Below are 19164 nucleotides of genomic sequence, written 5' to 3'. Positions count from 1 at the left end.
ACATCACCCTCATGCACAAATTCATGTTCTTCCTATGACCAGAGAAAGTGAAATATTCCTCGATATTAAGACACGACGAGCTACAATTAATAAAAACTGCAGGGCTATCAATACCCTTGTAGTGGGGACAAGCACTTGTGTTTTGTAATAGTGTTGAACAAAAACAGTGATGACAGTGCTGAATAAAAACTTAAGACATGAAATCACTCATTAAAACAGCAGCTCTTTGCTGTATTTGACAATCTCTGGTCATTGGCCTCGGCTAATAGGGATCATAATCATTTTTAGTTATTTATTTTAAAAGAAGGAATGCCTTGAAGAACTTGATCAACCGATTGGTGACCACTGCCCTGAAACGACAAAATTGTTCTCATATTCCAAGATAATAGTTTAATGTAATTTGAACAGGGGAACAAGGGAACCAAACATAACCCAATCGAAATGCTACTTGACCTACGATAAGGTTTTAGAGAAACTGATGTCACGCAGTGCCAAAATTTGTGCCTCCTTATTTTATCCCCCCAGAAACTCAGTGAAGATGACTAGTCTAGTCATGCTTTTACTATACACTTGTGTGTATAAGGTAGTGGTTGTGGAATTGTTAGGTTAGATTACTCGTTGGTTATTACTGCATTGTCGGAACTAGAAGCACAAGCATTTCGCTACACTCGCATTAACATCTGCTGACCTTAGAACCTTGAGGCAACTGCATTAATTCAAAGACAAAAAAATATGCTGATGTACAAAATTGGCCTTGAAATGTAGCTGCATTAATCTACCTTTGCACTCTAACATTGGACAAGTGTTCCAGACACTAGGCTCCTCGGGTTCCCGAGGGGAAGCCATAGAGATGAGAACAGGATTCAGCTCCTCTCACGGGGACACCCAAACACCTCAAATTAACACAGCTCCTCCAGTCTGAGGGGGACAAGTGTAGAATCCTGCACCAAGAGGCCTGGCACACTCCACTCACAGCAGCCTGACAAGTGTGCCCTTTGAAGTGAGAGAAGTGTGCTTTTTCAAAATGCCCACCTTCCCAACCCCATACCTTAAACACCTGGTAGTTAGCAGACCCTTTACAGTAGGCTGACAAGTGTGCCCTTTGAAGTGGACAACAGGACCACACCTGAAAGTTTAAAGAAGTGTGCTCTTTTAAGTAGCCACCTTGCCAGACTCACACCTCCCGTCCCCGATGTGCCTTGTGGGAAACAATTCACACCGCAAGCACTAGCTTGAACCAATTAAAGAGCTACATGGGATCTACTCTGAGAAGTGTGATGAGTGTCACTTGAAGTAACCACCTTTCATTTTGCACATTTTAAAACCCACTGGCACAAGCCAGTCTGCTTAGAAGTTGTACAGAACTTCATCTGGCAATCTTTCACCTCTACTTTCAATAATTGGTCCTACAAAGCAATAAACATGTTTTAATGAAAACATACCGTGTTTCCTTGTTCATCCACTGAATTGCTACCTGTAGACAGGGAGAAAAACATTACTTATGATAATATTACACATCTATTTGCTTTGAAAAAACATGCACATTTATTGCATTACATGCATCAGATGCCATGTATTCACAATTCAAATTACTTCTGAAAAGCATGGCACTGCAGTGTCAAGTGTTTCAGAAAAGAGACATTCTCATGAAACATTCAATCATTGCTTTTGACAAGTACGGTCATGTCTTCTACAATTCAACCATCCATCTAGGCTGACCGCAATGACATTTTGAGAAAACACATTTGAGAAAGACGCGAGTGCAAATAAACAGCCAATCAAAATTCCACACCATTGAGATGAAAGGCAAGTAAATATACAAATCTGCCCATTCACCTGAAGCTCAAAACAAGTTACCAAGAATGCCCTCCTAAAAGGACATTTTCCACCAAGCAAGGAGAGGGTGCCCCAAATCACTCTACTATCTTCAGTATGACCTTCACTAGTGCTGCTGGTTCAGTGTCAGTCCTTGACACGCTGCTGCGCTGACAGATTGGAGGGACCAGGCGGACTCACCGAATACGTACACCATGCCGACCGCACCCCCTATCCCCATCAGGCCTGCTAACCGCATCACCATCTTCTTGGCATAGGCCGTGTTCTCCTTCTGTTTCTTGTCCTCTCCCTGGTCCTGCTTCTGCTCCGAGTCCCCATCTCCTTCTGGAGGGGGCTGGCCCTGTCAGAGAAAATAGCCAGGTCAGATTCCTTTTTACTTCCTCACCACAAGTCAGCTAGACATTATTTTGGGGATATATAGCTATAATACAGAACAGATTGGAAAATAAGGAATTTAGATCATTTAAAGGGAAATGAGATTGTGCGTGTGCGCGTGCGCGTGCGTACACACACACACACACACACAAATCAATAAAAACAAACTCAGTGATGTAAGACATTTACATTTACATTTAAGTCATTTAGCAGACGCTCTTATCCAGAGCGACTTACAAATTGGTGCAATCACCTTATGACATCCAGTGGGACAGTCACTTAACAATAGTGCATCTAAAACTTAGGGGGGGTGGGGTGAGAAGGATTACTTAACCTATCCTAGGTATTCCTTAAATCTAAGACCGTGGTCATAGATTCAAAAGATTGAGATTCAATTTAAAGTAAAATAGCCTGCACTGTTATTAAACTGTGACAATAAGATTAATCAGTGTGTCTGCAGGAAATGCATTGAGGGTGTTGAGGGTCTACCTGACCTTCAAAAATCTAGAAAAACCTTGACAGATAATGTTACCATATATATAATGTAATGTTAGCCTTGATGTGTAATAAATAAATAAATAGTAAACGGTGGCTGAACATGGGAGTATAAGTGCTAGCTAGCTGGATATCTAGGTAAACTAGTTATCTACTTGGCTAGGGGATGAATCATCTAACTCCTTGGTAGCTGGCTGGCTAGTACATCTACTGAAATATGCCTCGGTGTGTGACCTGTGAAAGTAAGCTAACGAGTTAGGTAACACTAACTCACTGGCAATTGATAAAAGATATGCAGTTAGCTAATTATTACGGCGAGTAAGCAAAGACACTGCTAGTTGGCTAGCTAGCTGACTGACAGGGACCGTGCTATCCAGGATCCTCCGGACGTCACTAGCCAATTGAAGGTGAAATTCAAATGGTTTAGCTAAGGGTATGGTCAATGATCCCGGACTGCACTGGCCTGGATGACAGACTAGCCTAGCTCAACGTGCTAATCGGACGAGTTCATTCATTCAGCCAAATAATAGGGTGTAAATGGAGTCTCGTGAGAGACCCGGAGGTTCAACAAACTGGAAATGACAACATGAAAACCAAACTAGCTGATTCATTGAATGTCTCTTTTGTTTTCCTGTAGCCTTGCATGATTATGGCTGTCTAGTTAACGTTACCCAATCAGCCAAGGGGGGAATGTCAGTTGGCTAGTTAACGTTACCTAGCCCGCTTGACTCACCTGACTATTCTGTTGCTGCTTAAGCCTCTCTTGCAAGATTGATTGAGCGAGTCCACCTGTAGCACTGCCCTCTCCTGTTGTCTTCTCCGTAGAAAGTGCCCGAATCAAGTCCACCACTGCAGGGGTCGAACCACGTCTGCTCCAGTTCCTGAGCGTGAGGAGGCCCCTACTCGCCCGGACACACATGGGGAACATCGACGTCGCCGACATCTTGAATGGGAAAGAGCCGGTGAACATAGCGCGAGTGAAAAGGACAAAGGCGCCTGATTGGCTTATGTTACTCTGAGCAACATCCATAAGGTGCAATAAAAATCGTTAACGGTCATGTGGAACAAAATAGGGCGGTACGTGCAGCTTTTTCTCCAATCGAAACTAAGATTTCATTGACCTTCGAATGCACCGCAAAATGTCCATCATTACTGATGGCAATGCCCAAAGTATGTTAAAAATATATCACCTGCCCTGTAGGTTTTTACTGTAGCCTTATACACACAACTTCGACCAGTCTAAATTGTATTAAAATAATTAAATTAATAAATTGTATTTTATAAGACATGGCAAACTTAGTTTGCACTGATTTGTCTTTCAAATGTTAAACCTTTAGCATAGCAACAATGATTATCATAATTTCATCCTTTCATGTTGGTTATTTTGCTTTTCTATATCTAATATTAATGACTACTAGAGGGCAGCCATAACACACAACATCTGCTTCAGATTTTGGGAGTTGCACCCGCTAGACTAAAACGATTCTATTTCTACGGTTGGACCGACGGTACCAGTGACTTGCCACAGTTGTACCTGTGCACCACTCTATTTGCGGACATTACACATTTACTCATCATATTATTTTAAGTGTTCAGTTGATCAAATTGTTCATATACATAAACAAGTTTCAAATGTCATGCAACAACAGTGCATCCATTATGCATAAAAACAATCAGGAAAACAAATTAAGACACAAATATATCATTTATTGTCATCATTAAACAACAAATGTTAATCAAAAAGTGTTTAACATAAGAAATAATTACTTGTTGACCACCGATGGTAACCCAAAAATCAGTTCTTCACAAATGTTACAGATAAAATGACACCCTACATTCACTTTACAAGTTCAAAGCATCAAAAACAACATTCACCTATCCTGGATCCCCACATGGGTAAATCAACTGTTGTTTTTTGTCAAATGTCCGATACCCAGGCCATTCAAAGATAGCATGGTTGCTGTCTCTGTTCAGATATTACATTCCACTCCTTGCCAAACACTCTTTGGAATATAACAAGGAGTGGAATGTTACATGGACTAGTACCCAGACTAATTCAAAGGGTGCCTTTCAGCGGGTCACATTCTCTGCACTGTTGGAACGGGCTAAAGCATAACTATTGCATAGCTGTTCTCACAAGGATCAATTACCATCTCTGAACAAAAAAAGGAAATGCATATAGTGGCCAAACTCATTGATTCTCATATGCTGTAATTTGTGTATGGCACTAGCAACAAGAATTCCCCTCCTCTGCGGCAGCCTCCTCTTTCCCCCCAGGCCAAAGGGGTGCACTGGTTATCTTGTTGCCCACTTTAGCAGCCTCACTTTGAACACCATCACTTCCAACACGCTTCTGTATTTCAGAGGCCATGGTTAAAAATGATTTCTCGACATTATCAGCATTCTTCGCACTGGTCTCCAGGAATGGAATCTTCAGGGATGAAGCAAATTTCTGAAGCAATTGTACCAAGAAAAAAAGAGAGCAGAATTGTATGACATTTATCATGACACACCAGAACAAAAGCACAATAACGTGTGATTAGCATGTCTATCTATGATTAACAATGATTTGTAGTTGATGAAGAATCGATTGTGCATTGGTGGCACAAGTATTTTATGAGTGAGAACAGACACTTACTTGACCAGTGGCAGAGTCCACTACCTTTTTAGAGACCAAGTCACACTTGTTTCCCACAAGCAATTTGGAGACATTTTCACACGCATAGCGGTCAATCTCCTCCAACCACTGCTTCACGTTGTTAAAGGACTCCTGGCAAAATAGTTTAAATCTCGTACATATAGTTTTATCTCTAACTCCAGTACATTTTGATGCAATAGACAGTCAATCCAGCCCATAGACAGGAGGAGTTCAAATACACTGTATTACCTGATCAGTGACATCATACACAATGATGATCCCATGTGCTCCTCTGTAGTAGCTGGATGTGATGGTCCGGAACCTCTCTTGTCCGGCTGTGTCCCACTAGGAGAGATAGATCAAACAGATAGAAATTACAAACAAGCCTTACCACATCCCCATTACCAAAATGTACAACTATACATTTTACAGAGCTATGCAGAGTTTGTCGTATAAACATGTACTTACAATTTGTAGTTTGACAGTCTTCCCATCCATTTCAATGGTTCTGATCTTAAAGTCGACCCCAATTGTGCTGATGTAGCTCTCTGTGTAGGTGTCATCCTGAGGTGTAGAGACAACTGAGCAGTGTTATTATTGACAATGGGAGAATGGCTGAACAAACCTTCAAACAGTGGTTAATTAGTGGGTTGGATGACATTTTGCAGTGTCCTTTCCACAAAGAAATGGCCTTCGCTTTCTGTTTACTCTAGACTCCTTGCCATATGGGACAACAAAGGATTGTGTGTATTCTGTTTTAACACAATCAAATACAATTTTTAGTGGTCACATACACTTTGGCAGATGTTATTGCGGGTGTAGCGAAAAGCTTTGCCTACCGCAAACCGCAAGAGCAGGCAAGACTTGCCGACACCAGAGTCTCCAATAAGAAGCAGTTTGAACAGGTAGTCGCTGAGGAATACATTACATTATTATTCAGGTTGATTATATATCATCAAGTAGGATAAAGAAACACACCATTGATAAATGGAAGATGCACTATTGTTATTGCATACAAGCTCTGCAGAAACACACACACACAGCTGTCGGCCTCCCATCTCTTTAGTATTGGTTGGTTCGGTCAAATTATCGAGGGCCGAAGAGTTTCTTTGTGCTTTTCCAAAGCAACAAAATAAAACATTTGTTTGGGTTGACTCCCATTGCACCACATCCAATGCTCTAAGTGGGAAAATGTGTCCCAAATTCAGAGAGCCTTTTATTGTCCCACAAACCTAAAAGGGCCTTTAAATGTAGCTACAATGTTATCCAAGACAATAGCCTACTTAAACATGGCACATCATGCTTTGACAACTGTACAAATAATACTACAACACCATTGTCACTCACAACTCATCACTACTTACTATTCAGGATTCATGACCAGATAGCTTGATCTAGAGGGCAGAATGTAAAAGAAAAGAAAAACAACTGTGAACAGAATGCCTGTTATCTTGGGCCTTTCACAGATGCTTTGTGTTGATGTTCTTCAGACAGCACCTTGTATGATGAGCCGGGAGTCCTATAATTTATTAAAACCTAAGATCATGTTTCAATGCCGTCATTACCTGAGTCTTAAAGCGGTTGCCTGGTTTAGCTTGGGAACTGACTGATCACAGAACCCATACATTCATTCACTGCCTCCAGGAACAAATCATTTCAAAACAGGTTGTTTTATTCTTAAGATTTGGTTGAAGGAGTCACATATTACATGTTACAGTACAGTAGTCTAGAGAATGTTTTAAAAATCATTCAGTCTGGAAAAACAAAAGTTAATTGAAGTTCAGTGAAAAGGTTACTTTTCATAAAAACATTTCTTCAGCATTGACAAAATATATCTAAAACATTCTCAAAACTTTCCAAAAAAGTTGGACACTCAATATAATTTAAACTCAATACAAAATGAAAATACATTAAATTGAAGTGCAAATGCTACAAATATGCCCAGTTTCTATTTAGTCGTCTCGTAGTTGTAGTGGGATTTATTGCCAGTTTAAAAACCAAACCACCTAACCTTTGGATAGTAATGAGAGGTTGGCAGACGAAACCTCATTCATACTTTCCACATGTATGTGCCACTCTTTTGTGTGTGTGTGTGTAATCTAATCGATTTGACTCAAATTAATCTAGAAATGTGGCTGGTTATGCTTGAAGTGTTTGGAATCACCAGTCTTTGCATACTTGTTAGAGGAAACCTACAAATGAGACCATGTAAAACAAAACAGGCTCAGATAAACAGTTCGCTTACCCTCAAAAATCATTTTTAGAGTATTGCACAAGTTTTTCTTTGACAGACATCCTTGCAATGTCAACTCTTGTTCCATTCAGTAAAAAAAAAAGTGATTTACCATAGTTCTGGAACCATGACACGTGGATCTCTTTATCATCAAAGGTTTCACAAAACAATCACTAGTTAGAAAGCTCATCTCCAGTATATAAAGATATTCATCATTTTATTTTGGCTTCCTGCTATTCAGTACTCTATACTAGTGGCAGCATACTCATTCTCAATGTGAATCTGCAAACAGTATTAATGACATGATCTCAGTCCACAGGCAAGCACTTCACAGGTAGGGTCCGTGTGTATGTTGTGTTGGGTTCTGTAGGTGAACTGGGAGTTAAGAAGGCGGGTGGCCGTTGACCTTGTCCCGCAGGAGAGCCAGGGCATTGGTGGAGAAGTCTCGCAGGACGCTCACAGTCTCTCGCTGAATCTCCAGGGAGTCGCGTACAAACTCCTGCTGCGACTCCACCAGCTGCTGCACGGACTGGGCCAGGGCCCCCAGAGACCCTGACACGGCCCCTAGCAGGGCAGTAGTGGCCTGCTGCTCCTTGAGACTGAGGGAGGCACTGTGGGCTAGCTGCTTCCGGATTGCCCCCTGTCCCATGACTGACCCTGGAGAGGTAGAAGAGGAGGGAGGAGCAGGGAGAAAGGAAGAGGAGGGAGCTGGGAGGGAGGACGAGGAAGTAGCCATGGAGGAAGACACAGCGGTGGAAGCGGCGACGAATCTGGAGTAGGTGCGACGAGGCTCAGCAGGAGGGTGGAAGGAGCCCATGTGCCGTTGCTCCTCTTCTAGGTCCTCAAATCCCAGACTGTTGTCTACGGGTAATACACAAACAATGTGATACACACAGAAACATGGGTGCAAACACATTTACCAACAATAAAGCGAGAGAGAAAAGAGTTACCTTCATCGACTGGTGTCATGAATGAAAGATCATGAGACGACTGAGAAGGATCCCCTAAAAGGACAAAAAAATAAATAAAAAATATGACAAGGGAGAAAATAAAAATCAATACAACATATTGTGTTGAGTGCGAAGAGAAGAGGACAAATGTTGTTCTGAATATAGGAAAGACTTACGGGCAAATGGCATCCGAGAAAACATGCCAATATCTTTATCTCGAGTTGAGAAAGGTGACATAGACGAGCCTATGGCGTGGGGGCTGGTGCCAGGCATACCCATATGATGAAGGCCAGCCATACCATTAGAGGTGCCAGAGGAGCGAGTCGACATCTCTGACATGTCACCAAAGTCATTCTCCTCAGGTTCATGATTCATACTGCCCATGGTGGCCTTGTTCGGAGGGGACATGGCTAGTATTTCGTGCACCATTTTCTCCACCGGCGACAGGTTCTGGGAGATACGGACACCGTTAGGCCCTCGCATGGCCACCATCCTGCGCTTGGCGTCACACTTTAGGTCTGCCCACTTCTTGACGATCTCCATGACCTCCCGTTGGCACTCGCTGATTTTGTTGATGCAAATCGCGATGTCCGCCCATGTTCGCTTCCTCAGGTCTGACGAGGCGCCTTGGTTGAACTTGCCTGTGGCGGTGAAAAATGCAGATAATAGCACACCAAGGAATAAAAGGCTAGCAGAGAATAAAAGAGACAAACAAATGCAAAGTGAACATATGTCTATTAAGTGCTTCATGCACACAGTACACTGAGTGGAGGTACTTACTTACGAGGATGTGCCTGTTTCTTTTGACCTCAGACAGCAGCAGATGGACTTCATCGAAGGTGAAGCGCGACTTCCTTTTCTTCATGGGCAAGTTGCCCCCAAGTTCCTCTATTTCGCTATAGGTGAATTTGAAATTCATGTTGCACCCCTAGGCCTGTTTACACACACAAGAGATAGCCACCTATACCTGTGAGGGCACCACCCCTGGCACTGCCAAGCCTGCAGGAGAACAAAATGTAAACCACACTGCACTCCACTGATAGGAATCGCTGTGTAAAGACATTATGGTTATAAAAGACCATGTAGCTCAGTTGGTAGAGCATGGTGCTTGCAACACCAGGGTTGTGAGTTTGATTCCCAGGACCATGCCTGTGTAAAAATGTATGCATGCATGACTGTAAGTTGCTAAGGATAAAAGCATCTGCTAAATGGCATATATAGAATGGTTTGGGGGAGGTTTTATTATTTGGGAAAAGAATATGCCGTAATCAACGGGTATTCCAGGGATCCGTGCCTAAAACAATACTTCTGCAATGAATCAATCACTTTATTTTTAAAAATTATCCTAGGCATACATTTCAGTAGTGAGGACACCATGATTTACTATTGACGAGAATACCTGACAACAGTTCATTGTAAAAATAAATAAAAATACAACTCTGCATGGGAAATGAATGTGTCTATTTGTCTTTAAATTAACCATTTGTATAATTAGTAGCTTCAATCTCACACTTCTCTTGCTAGGCCAATGAGCATTATGCTTCCTGGTTCTTTGTTGAGCCCCCTTCTAACCAGCTACAGTAACGTTAGCTATTTTGCTTTGATGTTTTGCGGAACAACGTCCAAGGCCAGTGTTTCCAACCACGTTAAACGTGCATCATGCCATGCAACGAAGGGGACAAAATACAAATTAGAAAACGAACGCAGATCTTTACCAATGTGTTATAGATAAACTGATAAGACAATTGCGAGCGTTTTATGCATTCTGCCTAACTATAGTAGCTAACATTTTGAAGGAACGTTGGCTAATGTCGGTCGCTAGCTAGCTAACGTTGGCTGGCTAGCTAGGTCGCCCGCGTTTGTTTGCAGATTGTTTATATATATGTATAACTTCAATTAGCTTAGTAATTAACAATAACAAGTGTGAAGTTGTTTCATTGGATATAGCCGGAATTACCAATATTGACGAATGGTTTTTTTTCCTCCTCTTGCAGTGTAGCTTCATAAACTTCGCACAGACGACGAGAAGAATGCTGAGTTGCGCAGACTCTGATCGCGCTTTTTCCATGACCCACGGCGGCCACGAGCGCAACATGTACGAACTCTTACCAGAATAGGAATTTGGTATGACGCCAGGAATGGCCACATTACAGTTCAACGTGCATCAATCACTGCTACAGTTGTTACGGAATAACGCACATTCATGGGTTGAACGAGTACACAACCCGTGGTGACATTTCTCAACCAAGTCATGTTGCTACTAAAACACACGAAGGCTTTCAATACTAGGCTACTTAATTATAAGAAAATAGCGTACAGGAGCGGAAATCGTATACTAGTCAATCTAAAACAAAGTATGCGTTATATGTCAGAGATACTTCCTTTCCTGGGCTATAAGAAACACGACACGTTACCTATGTAATCACATTGGGAACCTGTTTCAATAAGTAAGACTTAAGAAATTAAACGACCACGAAGGGACTCGAACCCTCAATCTTCTGATTCGAAGTCAGACGCCTTATCCATTAGGCCACGCGGTCTATGTAATATAGTTTCTTTACTCTCAAATTAACCGTAGCTAGCTATGTAACAAAAACATACCTGTGTTAACATAAATAATTATGCATTTTAATATTTTATGTACAGAATTACAATATAAATCCATATTTATCTTGTATACAAAATTATATAGTTGAACACCACAACATCAGAGGGATGCAATAGGGGGAGGGGGGTGTGAGTCTACTTGATGTTATGACAATTAGGAAATTGTGTGAAGGAAACCAAGTTTGACATCCGCTATATTGAAGCGCTAATATAGTCTAATCAAAACTAAAACATATCAATTGCTAGACACATGTAGATGTTAAGTCCAGTTCACAATCTCAACACAGCCTACATGGGAGAATATGTTTACCGTCATGCAACTGTTGAGTTAAATAAATAAAACCGAAAACTGAGCTATAAAGTGCATTTTAAAAACTATAGTCATCATTGACAGGCAAACCTCATTCACGTGTTAAAAGCAAAGCAGACACCGAATGCTGATTCCTTTCCTATTTACTTTAGTCTTCCTGGTGACAACAAGCATAGCAACCCAATTCCACTGGTGCTCCATTCTGCATCGAAGGAGGAAGGATAGCTGAGGATGGTGAAAGAGCGGAGAGGGTGTGCTTCTCGTTTTCAGAAAACAATCTAGCCAACAGATAGCCTGGAGACCACACTGATGCCATCTGGGTACAAGTCTCGGTAGCATTCCACTCCTTGTACTCTTCGTCATGTGGCAGAGGGTCAATCTAGAGCCAGGTATGAATAATGATGTGTACCCTGTTGCTCAGGATTTATGATACAGCATACACAATCATTTGGCAGGTTTTCTATGTGGGTGGATGATCACTGGACGCATATTGGCACAGAAAGACAGACAGGGAGTAGATAAGATCACACAGCAGAGAAGGACAATCTTCCTCTTTATCTTTTCATTAGATTGTTAGCCTTCTGATTGGCAGCATCGATGCGGTATACATTGTGGATGGCCTGTAAAACCAACACATTAGATTAATGTTCAATACAGAATTGGTCATCTATTGTTATTGAATAAATGTCTGTATGGCAGGTACTATAGGACTGACCTTGCCCTGAATGCGGTTAATCTGGACATTCTGCGTGTCGATCTCATTGCCCATGTCCAGTGCCATGCTCTTCAGGTTGCCTATGATGCTGCCTACATGTCCCAGATTCTCCTCCATCTCATCCTCACATGCATCATTTGTCACCCTGACAGACAGACAGACAGACAGACAGACAGACAGACAGACAGACAGACAGACAGACAGACAGACAGACAGACAGACAGACAGACAGACAGACAGACAGACAGACAGACAGACAGACAGACAGACAGAGATAGAAAACACATTAACAGAATGTATAATTTGCAGTCATCAGTTTGTACAAAAGTTTACGGCACATTGTTGTTTTTGCAAGGATTATTCTCCCTGCATTCAGGGAGGTGCTAGGTTTTTATAAATGTCCTCTGTTTGGCCAGGTGCTCCTCCAAAACATGACCAGTGATTGGTTCTAGACAAGAGTAAATATCTCCTGGCTGCCACATTGAAGCTATACAGTAAAATGAGCAAGTAGTAGTTTTAGAGATTCAAACTTGTTTTGGGCATAGCTGGATTATCTCAAATCAATGCAATGGCCAGATTCATCATAAAATATTTGTAAACCAAATAAATATGTGCAGACTGCAGGCAGACAGTTCAGGGTTTTTTCTGCATCAAAAATGGGCTTTGGTGGTGGGTATGGTGGGGCATGGCAATGGGTGCGGTCAGCCGATCGGTCAAGGCCCTGAGCAAGAATTGTTGTTAGGCTATCTTTGTGGCGGAAAGGATTTTGGTGTTTTAAAGCCACTCTCCAGCGATTCTACACATTTTTCCATGGACTTGAGAGAAAGTTAGCAGATTTGAAGCACATGTTTGTGTTCTTATGCTCAAACATTACAAAAAAAAAATCAATACTCCTGAATTCATTGTTTTTGTCTAGATTACTTTTTTAAACACGGTTTGGAATTAGCGTCCCAAAAAAGGCTTAGGCGGCCCACCCAAGACTTTTCTATGCAAAGAAACCCAGGAATTATTAGCCCATATCCATAATGGTGTGATATATGCCTACTGTGTGTGCACAACAACAATAAGCCGTCGTTCTCTTAGGAAATGTGAGGGCACGTCTTTGAGTATATTCCATTGGTTGGGATTTGTTGCCTTGCTATTGGGTTCGTCATGCCATTGACCATTATTACTTGCGTATGTAGCCTCCGCTCATGATCATCTGCTCTCTCTCATCCACCACGCGTGAGGACGGCTGACCGGACACCACCCCATCCTGGTTGTTCCCCCACACCTTCTTATAGGCCCCACTCTCCTCAAAGTCCTTCAGCCTATGCAGAGGCAGAGCCAGACAAGATAGAGCACATCACACAGCCATACACACAGAGCTTCATATCACAGTACATTGTGTTAACTCAGAGTACAACAACGGATCACCTGCATGAAATAAACAAACTCCTGACCTAAGCCCTGGCATGTTGAGGAAGGAAAGCAAGTAGGAGTCTGATGCGTGGCAACTGGCAAACAAAGTGTAAAGACTGGCACACTAACATGCGCATTAATACTTGAGGAAGGAACCATGGATTCCCAATCTGCTCCTGACACTCATGATCCCTCCCACCTGCCAACACCTACTTATCACAGGAGCACAGACCGCAGCATTGGCCCAGGTCTGTGAGGTTCTTCTCAGCCTCCTTCATATCCGAGTTGATCTGGTCCAGGCCCTCCTCAATCCGCTCCAGTTGCTCTGGACAACGCAAAACGTGAGGGAAGGGTAGGAATGGGAGAGGTGGAGGAAAGTCGGGAGAATGAGGGAGAACGTAATATAACACAAAACTGTTCTATCACCAAAGCACCCAACTGACAAAAGCCGCCGGTCAAATATAATGCAATTGAGCAAATATGGTGCAAACCCCAAAACTGAGAACAGGACACAAATGATTTAATAATGGTCCGCACAAGTCCATAAAATGCCTGGTATTGTGTGGGTAGAAGATGTACCGTTTGTAAAACACACATATTTTGGGACATGACCATCATTTTCCTGTGGTTAACTTTGGTGCAGACTTCTAGTCACCCAATCTCACAATGGAGCAAAACACAAAACAAAATAAATCATGGCCTGGAGCAGAGGCCGGATAGATGGATGGACAGACAGACAGACGTTCTAGTTGCCGGGTTGGCCTGGCGAGCACTCAGGTTACACACAGATGACAGATGTCCTCAGAGCAGGCCAGACCTACTTGATGCAGGACCAGATGCACAGGACACAACATTTGGCCATGTCTGTTAGGTTTTTCTCAGCCTCTTTCATATCATTGTTGATTTGATCCATTCCCTCATCGATGCGGTCCAGTTGCTCTGCCCATATGGGGAAGGTGGGGAGCATGAGCAGGGTGGATAGGAGAGACACAGAAGGGAACACACACATACAGTACATACACACAAAAGCAAACACACACATAGCTTACACACATCTAGTATACTGACAAAAACATGAGCACTCACTTATGGATATATATACAAGAACAAGGACCATCTAAGGTTGCTGTTGTACGATTGACCTTGATGTTATGTCCACATCTTCCAATGAGAGAAAACGATTATATAACGTCCATTCCATTACCTCCTTGTTCGTCCAGCATGACCAGGGCCCGGATTCCTGAATCTTTGCTCTGTTGAGACCAGAAATGGCATTAGATTCACCATAATGTTGCTTTTCATGATTTTGCATTTCAACTGAATCAAATGAAGACGCTTCGGTTAAAATGTAGTTCATTATCAATAGGCAGCCCCCCCCAACAACAACAACAACAAAAATCAACCAGCGATAATGTGATTATAATGACGACGCCGTGTCATTTATTAGGGATTTGGTCAACAGAGGCAGAGTGAGTGGCAGGTGCTGAGACTCCCATACCTCCTCTACTAGCTGCATCATACGACGGGTACTCTCCAGGGACTGGATGAGAAGGGACAGAGAGACAGGACACCATTAGAGGATTGAGTTACCTTAGATACAGGACGGAAAACATTTCAAATCCTGAGGGTGAGGCTGAAAACCTGTCCACTTCCACAGATGAAAGGCACTAGTCAAGATCACTCCGTGTGAGTCATGTTTAATACTATACATGTTGCACTGTCTTAGGGCTCTGTCTTTATAGGTACAACAGTATTTGTATTGCCCAAATATGGAACAGTAAACAAATTACAACACTATTCTCTCTGTGAAACTATTTCCAGTGGTAATCCATCTTAGAAGACACACGGTGACATCATCTCATTGAATTCTGCCCCTTCCCCTGTTTTTTATAGAACTGCAATGGAGATTGCAACATCCTGTACTGATCCAATGTTCTGTTATATTTCCACACAACAAGGCTTAGGCTATAAACAAACAGACTCATTTCAGTGGGCTGTGTGCCAAGAATGTGTTTGTACAGATAGCTGGGGACTTTCTCTATGGTATTTCCTGATGCTGAGGTAATGGGACTGGGAAATGGCTGTGACGTGCAAGCATGTAACCTTTACCCAAGGGGAAACCCTCTGGGAGAGAGGTTTAGGGTGATGTCACTGTGTAATCTCTGAATGTTCCAACTCTGAAAACAATGCCCGGGTATGGCAGGTAACCTTTTCTATAGCTCCTGGCATGATTTACCCTTTATTGTGGGGGCCAATGGTCAACAGCCAACGGCTATGGGGACATTGTGTATTGATCTTAAAAGTTCAACTGAACCTTCTGTTGTTGATATTTCAAAGTTAAATGACTTTGTGCTCTTTAGACGATATGTGACAGTACCTCATCTGTCACCTGGTTGGCCCTCCTCTGCAGCTCCTCATGCTCTGTCCTCACGGGTGAGTCAGCAGCCATCTTGCCTGACATCTACAGCAGCCGCGGGAGGACAGAACAGTCTGGTTTGCTCAGTAGCCTCTTTCCCAAGAGGCAAGGCTAGTGCATCAGGTGGCTTTGACAACAGTCCTGGTTAAGACAATGAAAATAGTGCAACAGGACAGAGTGCAGTAAATAGAAAATCTAGGCAGTATTATCCAGAAACTTACACCCAGTAATGTGGTTTAACATTGACTCAGGAAGGGAATGCCGTTAACTGAATGAAATTTGCCCTCTAATTACCCATTGCTCTTTGAGTGAGCTCGGGGACATGGAACAGTACTATTAAGGACACATGGGATCAATCATGATTTCAACATGGTCTGTTGGTTCAACCCTGTGGCTACACAGTCTTTCTGTCGGGCGCAATTGGAGCCATATAGTTCTGAAAAACTGAACATTTTCACCTGGCATGTCAGTTTGATTACTGAATTTTCTACCCTGCTTGTTTTCTCCTCACCCCTCCCATCCCCACTCGACCCTGTGCCTCTATTGCCTATCCTTTCAGATCATATTCCATTCATTGCTGAACACAATTACTGCTCATTTCACAAAACCTCTCTTGTTCCTCAGACCCTCACACCTACATGCATCCCACCTACACTCCTTCCATTCTGTTGTGAGGGAGTTGACAGTGCACCACGGAGCAGCATCCTTATAATTACCATTAATCACCACCTGCCTCACCCAGGCAACACGCTGAGAGGCAAGAGGAGAGGGAGAGAAAGAAATGGAGAGAGAAGAAGAGGGAGAGATGTGGGGGAGGAAGAAAGACAGAAGGAAAGAAAAGAGACAACCAGAACTAACAACAGTATGTTTTGTCTGGGAATGAAGGGCTGCAAAGACTGCAACACGTCCTGTGTATATGATGACAGTTAGAAGTTGTTGTATAAGGAGACCCACAGGAAAAGCTGGTTTTCTGGGGAGTCACGCCTGGAATGAGACTTTGAGAACTTCATTGCCAAAGGAAAAAGCAGAGCTCTTTTTATCTCGACGCAGATTCCCCATCTCCTGCCATGATTCAATGTGAACGGTATCTGCTGTACCAGATAGACAGATGAGAGTGAGACATACAGTACATCTTAACCAAAGGCTATCCCGTTGCACTCCTACTGCACCACCTACGCATCACATCGTTGATGGTAAATGGCAGCCATTTCCACAACTCATGAAGGAGACATAACGGGGTTGCCTATCTTTCAGACACAGAACTTGCTCTATTAAATAAGCTGGGAAGTATTGGGTGTAATGTGCCCGTTTTTGTATGCCTTTATTAGAAGAAAATAACAAATGTAAAAGAAAAGTCACAGTCGCAAGCAGCACAGTTATATGACAAGCAGAGGTAGTTCTTTTTTTATTTGATTTATTTAACCTTATTTAACTAGACAAGTCAGTTAAGATCAAATTCTTATTTACAATGATGGCTTATCAAAGGGCAACAGGCCTCTTGCGGGACGGGGGCTGGGGTTAAAAATAAAAAATATATAGAGAGACCTAAGACAACAACATAGCACGGCAGCAACACATGACAACAACATGGTAGCAACACAACATGGCAGCAACACAACATGGTAGCAACACAACATGGTAGCAACACAACATGGCAGCAGCACAACGTGGTAGCGGCAAAAAAAAAAAAACATGGTACAAACATTATTGGGCACAGACAACAGCACAGTGTGTAAAGTTAGCGTGTTCTCATAACACGCTTGACGAATTAATACAACAGAACGATTGAGATGTGACAAGCATGCTGATTCATAGCTTAGCCATGGGGAAAATTGGTACCATTTGGAGGGCACACTTTTGATGCCTTTTAAAAGGCTGATTCATTGGTGGTGTAGCGTGTATTATTATCTTCCATGAGTGCACAGTTGCTTGATGAAGTGCGAGATGTCATACCACCCACCATCCTCCTGTAACCTACACCCAGGGAGACCCCTAGCCATGCTCAATAAACCGAGTGACAACAATGGATGCATAGCCAATGAACATTACATAACCAGCGCATAACCTATCAGAAGGGACGTATCGGAAGATTTGATTTCCCTCAAATTCAACAGCTGACACACTTGTGAAAGTATCATACCGTGTCTGATTCTGATCTCAACGTGTGTGTTTGTTTGCCAACATGTGTGTTTGCCGACACGCTCAGAGAGATATAGTCATCCAACGTTAACCTGCTGTAAATGTCAACCTGCATGGCCCCTGAAAAGGGCAGAGATGATTGGTCACAGCATGACCTGTTTTCTGACATCATGGATCATGGTTACCCACTGAAGAGGACTGCCAGTGGAGGGCGCATTGAAAATGCTATGCCACAATAATTACCACTGATGAGTAAATACCATTCATTGTACATCTCCACTAGACTAATAATCTACCCCCTATACTAAAACACTAATAAGAGAATATTATGTTATCAAAACCTGTTTTTTTCAGGAAGAGCATTGATAACAGGACGGTGTGCAGCTACAAGGCATGGGAGGATTCAGCACATTGTCTTGTGCAAGACCTATTACTGTAATGTTTACATAGTATCAAGTAACCTGCATGTTTGTTTACATCAATACTAGATACTGATATTTTTGATTTTCTATATGATTTTCCCTTTATCAAACTTATCAAACAATAGAGTTTGCCATACTTTGTTGTAACTATTTTAGGCTATAAATAAACAGCTAAACAGTGTCAATGCGATGGATCAAGCTTAGCCTCCACATAGCCTATATTATAATATAAATTCACGCAAAACTTAGGCCTACATCTATAAAGTGATAAACACAGTTAAACACACCTCTAAACTTACCTTTCACTTAAATGAGAGGTTGTGTTGCCCTCGAATTTGCCCAACAATCAACTGGAACATCCGTCACCTGTTTGTTCATTGATATACAAGGTCCCTCAGCATCATCTCGGAGGTTTTTGTTCCTTCCTTCCAAGTCGGCTCTGCCCGGAGGTAAGTCCGATGACACGCCCCGATTACCATCCGCTCACCCAATTGGTGGCTCTGTCTACGACTTTACACCCAGACAAGGGACTCTCTAATTCTCTTGGCTCTGCTCCAAGTCCTCCTTCTTCGATCACGCCCTTTTGAACAGCCGTTCTCTCGTTGCTCTGGAAACGGCCCTGGTACC

The 19164-nt window shown here is 42.5% G+C and overlaps 4 protein-coding genes and 1 non-coding gene across 6 annotated transcripts in view; all 5 read right to left on the bottom strand.

Moving 5' to 3' along the window:
* LOC124005636 (mitochondrial import inner membrane translocase subunit TIM50-like) overlaps positions 1–3692 on the bottom strand; it is a 32187-nt gene extending 28495 nt beyond the window's left edge. Inside the window, exons 1-3 of the mRNA XM_046315074.1 lie at positions 3440–3692; positions 2017–2176; positions 1443–1474 (exon numbers count right to left, since the gene is read on the bottom strand). Coding sequence (XP_046171030.1) covers positions 1443–1474; positions 2017–2176; positions 3440–3676 — 429 coding nt within the window. The 5' untranslated portion in view covers positions 3677–3692. The remainder of the gene's footprint in view (positions 1–1442; positions 1475–2016; positions 2177–3439) is intronic.
* Positions 3693–4443: 751 nt separating this feature from the next.
* Positions 4444–7706, bottom strand: LOC124004885 (ras-related protein Rab-1A-like). Its single transcript, XM_046313708.1, has 6 exons — positions 7690–7706; positions 6184–6256; positions 5813–5908; positions 5594–5689; positions 5345–5476; positions 4444–5158 (listed from the first exon to the last, which is right to left on the bottom strand). The coding sequence occupies exons 1-6, from the start codon at positions 7704–7706 to the stop codon at positions 4934–4936; spliced, it is 639 nt and encodes a 212-aa protein (XP_046169664.1). The 3' UTR covers positions 4444–4933.
* Positions 6996–10954, bottom strand: LOC124005442. 2 transcript variants are annotated; one of them, XM_046314712.1, is made up of 5 exons: positions 10485–10951; positions 9308–9526; positions 8704–9168; positions 8528–8581; positions 6996–8438 (listed from the first exon to the last, which is right to left on the bottom strand). In XM_046314712.1, the coding sequence occupies exons 2-5, from the start codon at positions 9444–9446 to the stop codon at positions 7960–7962; spliced, it is 1137 nt and encodes a 378-aa protein (XP_046170668.1). In that variant the 5' UTR covers positions 9447–9526; positions 10485–10951; the 3' UTR covers positions 6996–7959. The 2 variants fall into 2 exon arrangements, with proteins under 2 accessions (XP_046170668.1, XP_046170670.1); XM_046314714.1 differs by having other exon boundaries at positions 9308–10954.
* A 40-nt stretch (positions 10955–10994) lies between these two features.
* On the bottom strand, positions 10995–11067 carry trnar-ucg. The gene has a single exon. It is a non-coding gene; the product is annotated as a tRNA-Arg (tRNA).
* Positions 11068–11133: 66 nt separating this feature from the next.
* LOC124005443 (synaptosomal-associated protein 25-like) lies at positions 11134–19107 on the bottom strand. Its single transcript, XM_046314715.1, has 8 exons — positions 18837–19107; positions 15938–16117; positions 15059–15100; positions 14765–14813; positions 13774–13885; positions 13332–13469; positions 12160–12304; positions 11134–12064 (listed from the first exon to the last, which is right to left on the bottom strand). The coding sequence occupies exons 2-8, from the start codon at positions 16019–16021 to the stop codon at positions 11999–12001; spliced, it is 636 nt and encodes a 211-aa protein (XP_046170671.1). The 5' UTR covers positions 16022–16117; positions 18837–19107; the 3' UTR covers positions 11134–11998.
* Positions 19108–19164: the final 57 nt, after the last annotated feature.

This window comes from Oncorhynchus gorbuscha, linkage group LG19, assembly GCF_021184085.1.
Source record: "Oncorhynchus gorbuscha isolate QuinsamMale2020 ecotype Even-year linkage group LG19, OgorEven_v1.0, whole genome shotgun sequence".
In the NCBI taxonomy this organism is placed as follows: Eukaryota; Metazoa; Chordata; class Actinopteri; order Salmoniformes; family Salmonidae; genus Oncorhynchus; species Oncorhynchus gorbuscha.
Note: the sequence above shows the minus strand (reverse complement) of the source record. Positions and strands in the feature narration are given on the sequence as shown.

Bases quoted from the DNA above. Each gene is read 5' to 3' on its own strand.
- LOC124004885 (XM_046313708.1), bottom strand. The intron at 5,909-6,183 runs GTAGGCAAAGCT...TCTACACCTCAG, and splicing joins GCCTGCTCTTGCGGTTTGCG to GATGACACCTACACAGAGAG. The intron at 5,159-5,344 runs GTAAGTGTCTGT...CAATTGCTTCAG, and splicing joins TGGACTCTGCCACTGGTCAA to AAATTTGCTTCATCCCTGAA.
- LOC124005442 (XM_046314714.1), bottom strand. From the start codon at position 9,446: ATGAATTTCAAATTCACCTATAGCGAAATAGAGGAACTTGGGGGCAAC. The intron at 9,169-9,307 runs GTAAGTACCTCC...TCACCGCCACAG, and splicing joins AAACAGGCACATCCTCGTAA to GCAAGTTCAACCAAGGCGCC. The intron at 8,439-8,527 runs GTAACTCTTTTC...TATTACCCGTAG, and splicing joins CATGACACCAGTCGATGAAG to ACAACAGTCTGGGATTTGAG.
- LOC124005443 (XM_046314715.1), bottom strand. From the start codon at position 16,021: ATGTCAGGCAAGATGGCTGCTGACTCACCCGTGAGGACAGAGCATGAG. The intron at 12,305-13,331 runs GTAATAATGGTC...TCTGTCTGTCAG, and splicing joins AGCGGAGGCTACATACGCAA to GGTGACAAATGATGCATGTG. The intron at 12,065-12,159 runs GTCAGTCCTATA...TTGGTTTTACAG, and splicing joins TTAACCGCATTCAGGGCAAG to GCCATCCACAATGTATACCG.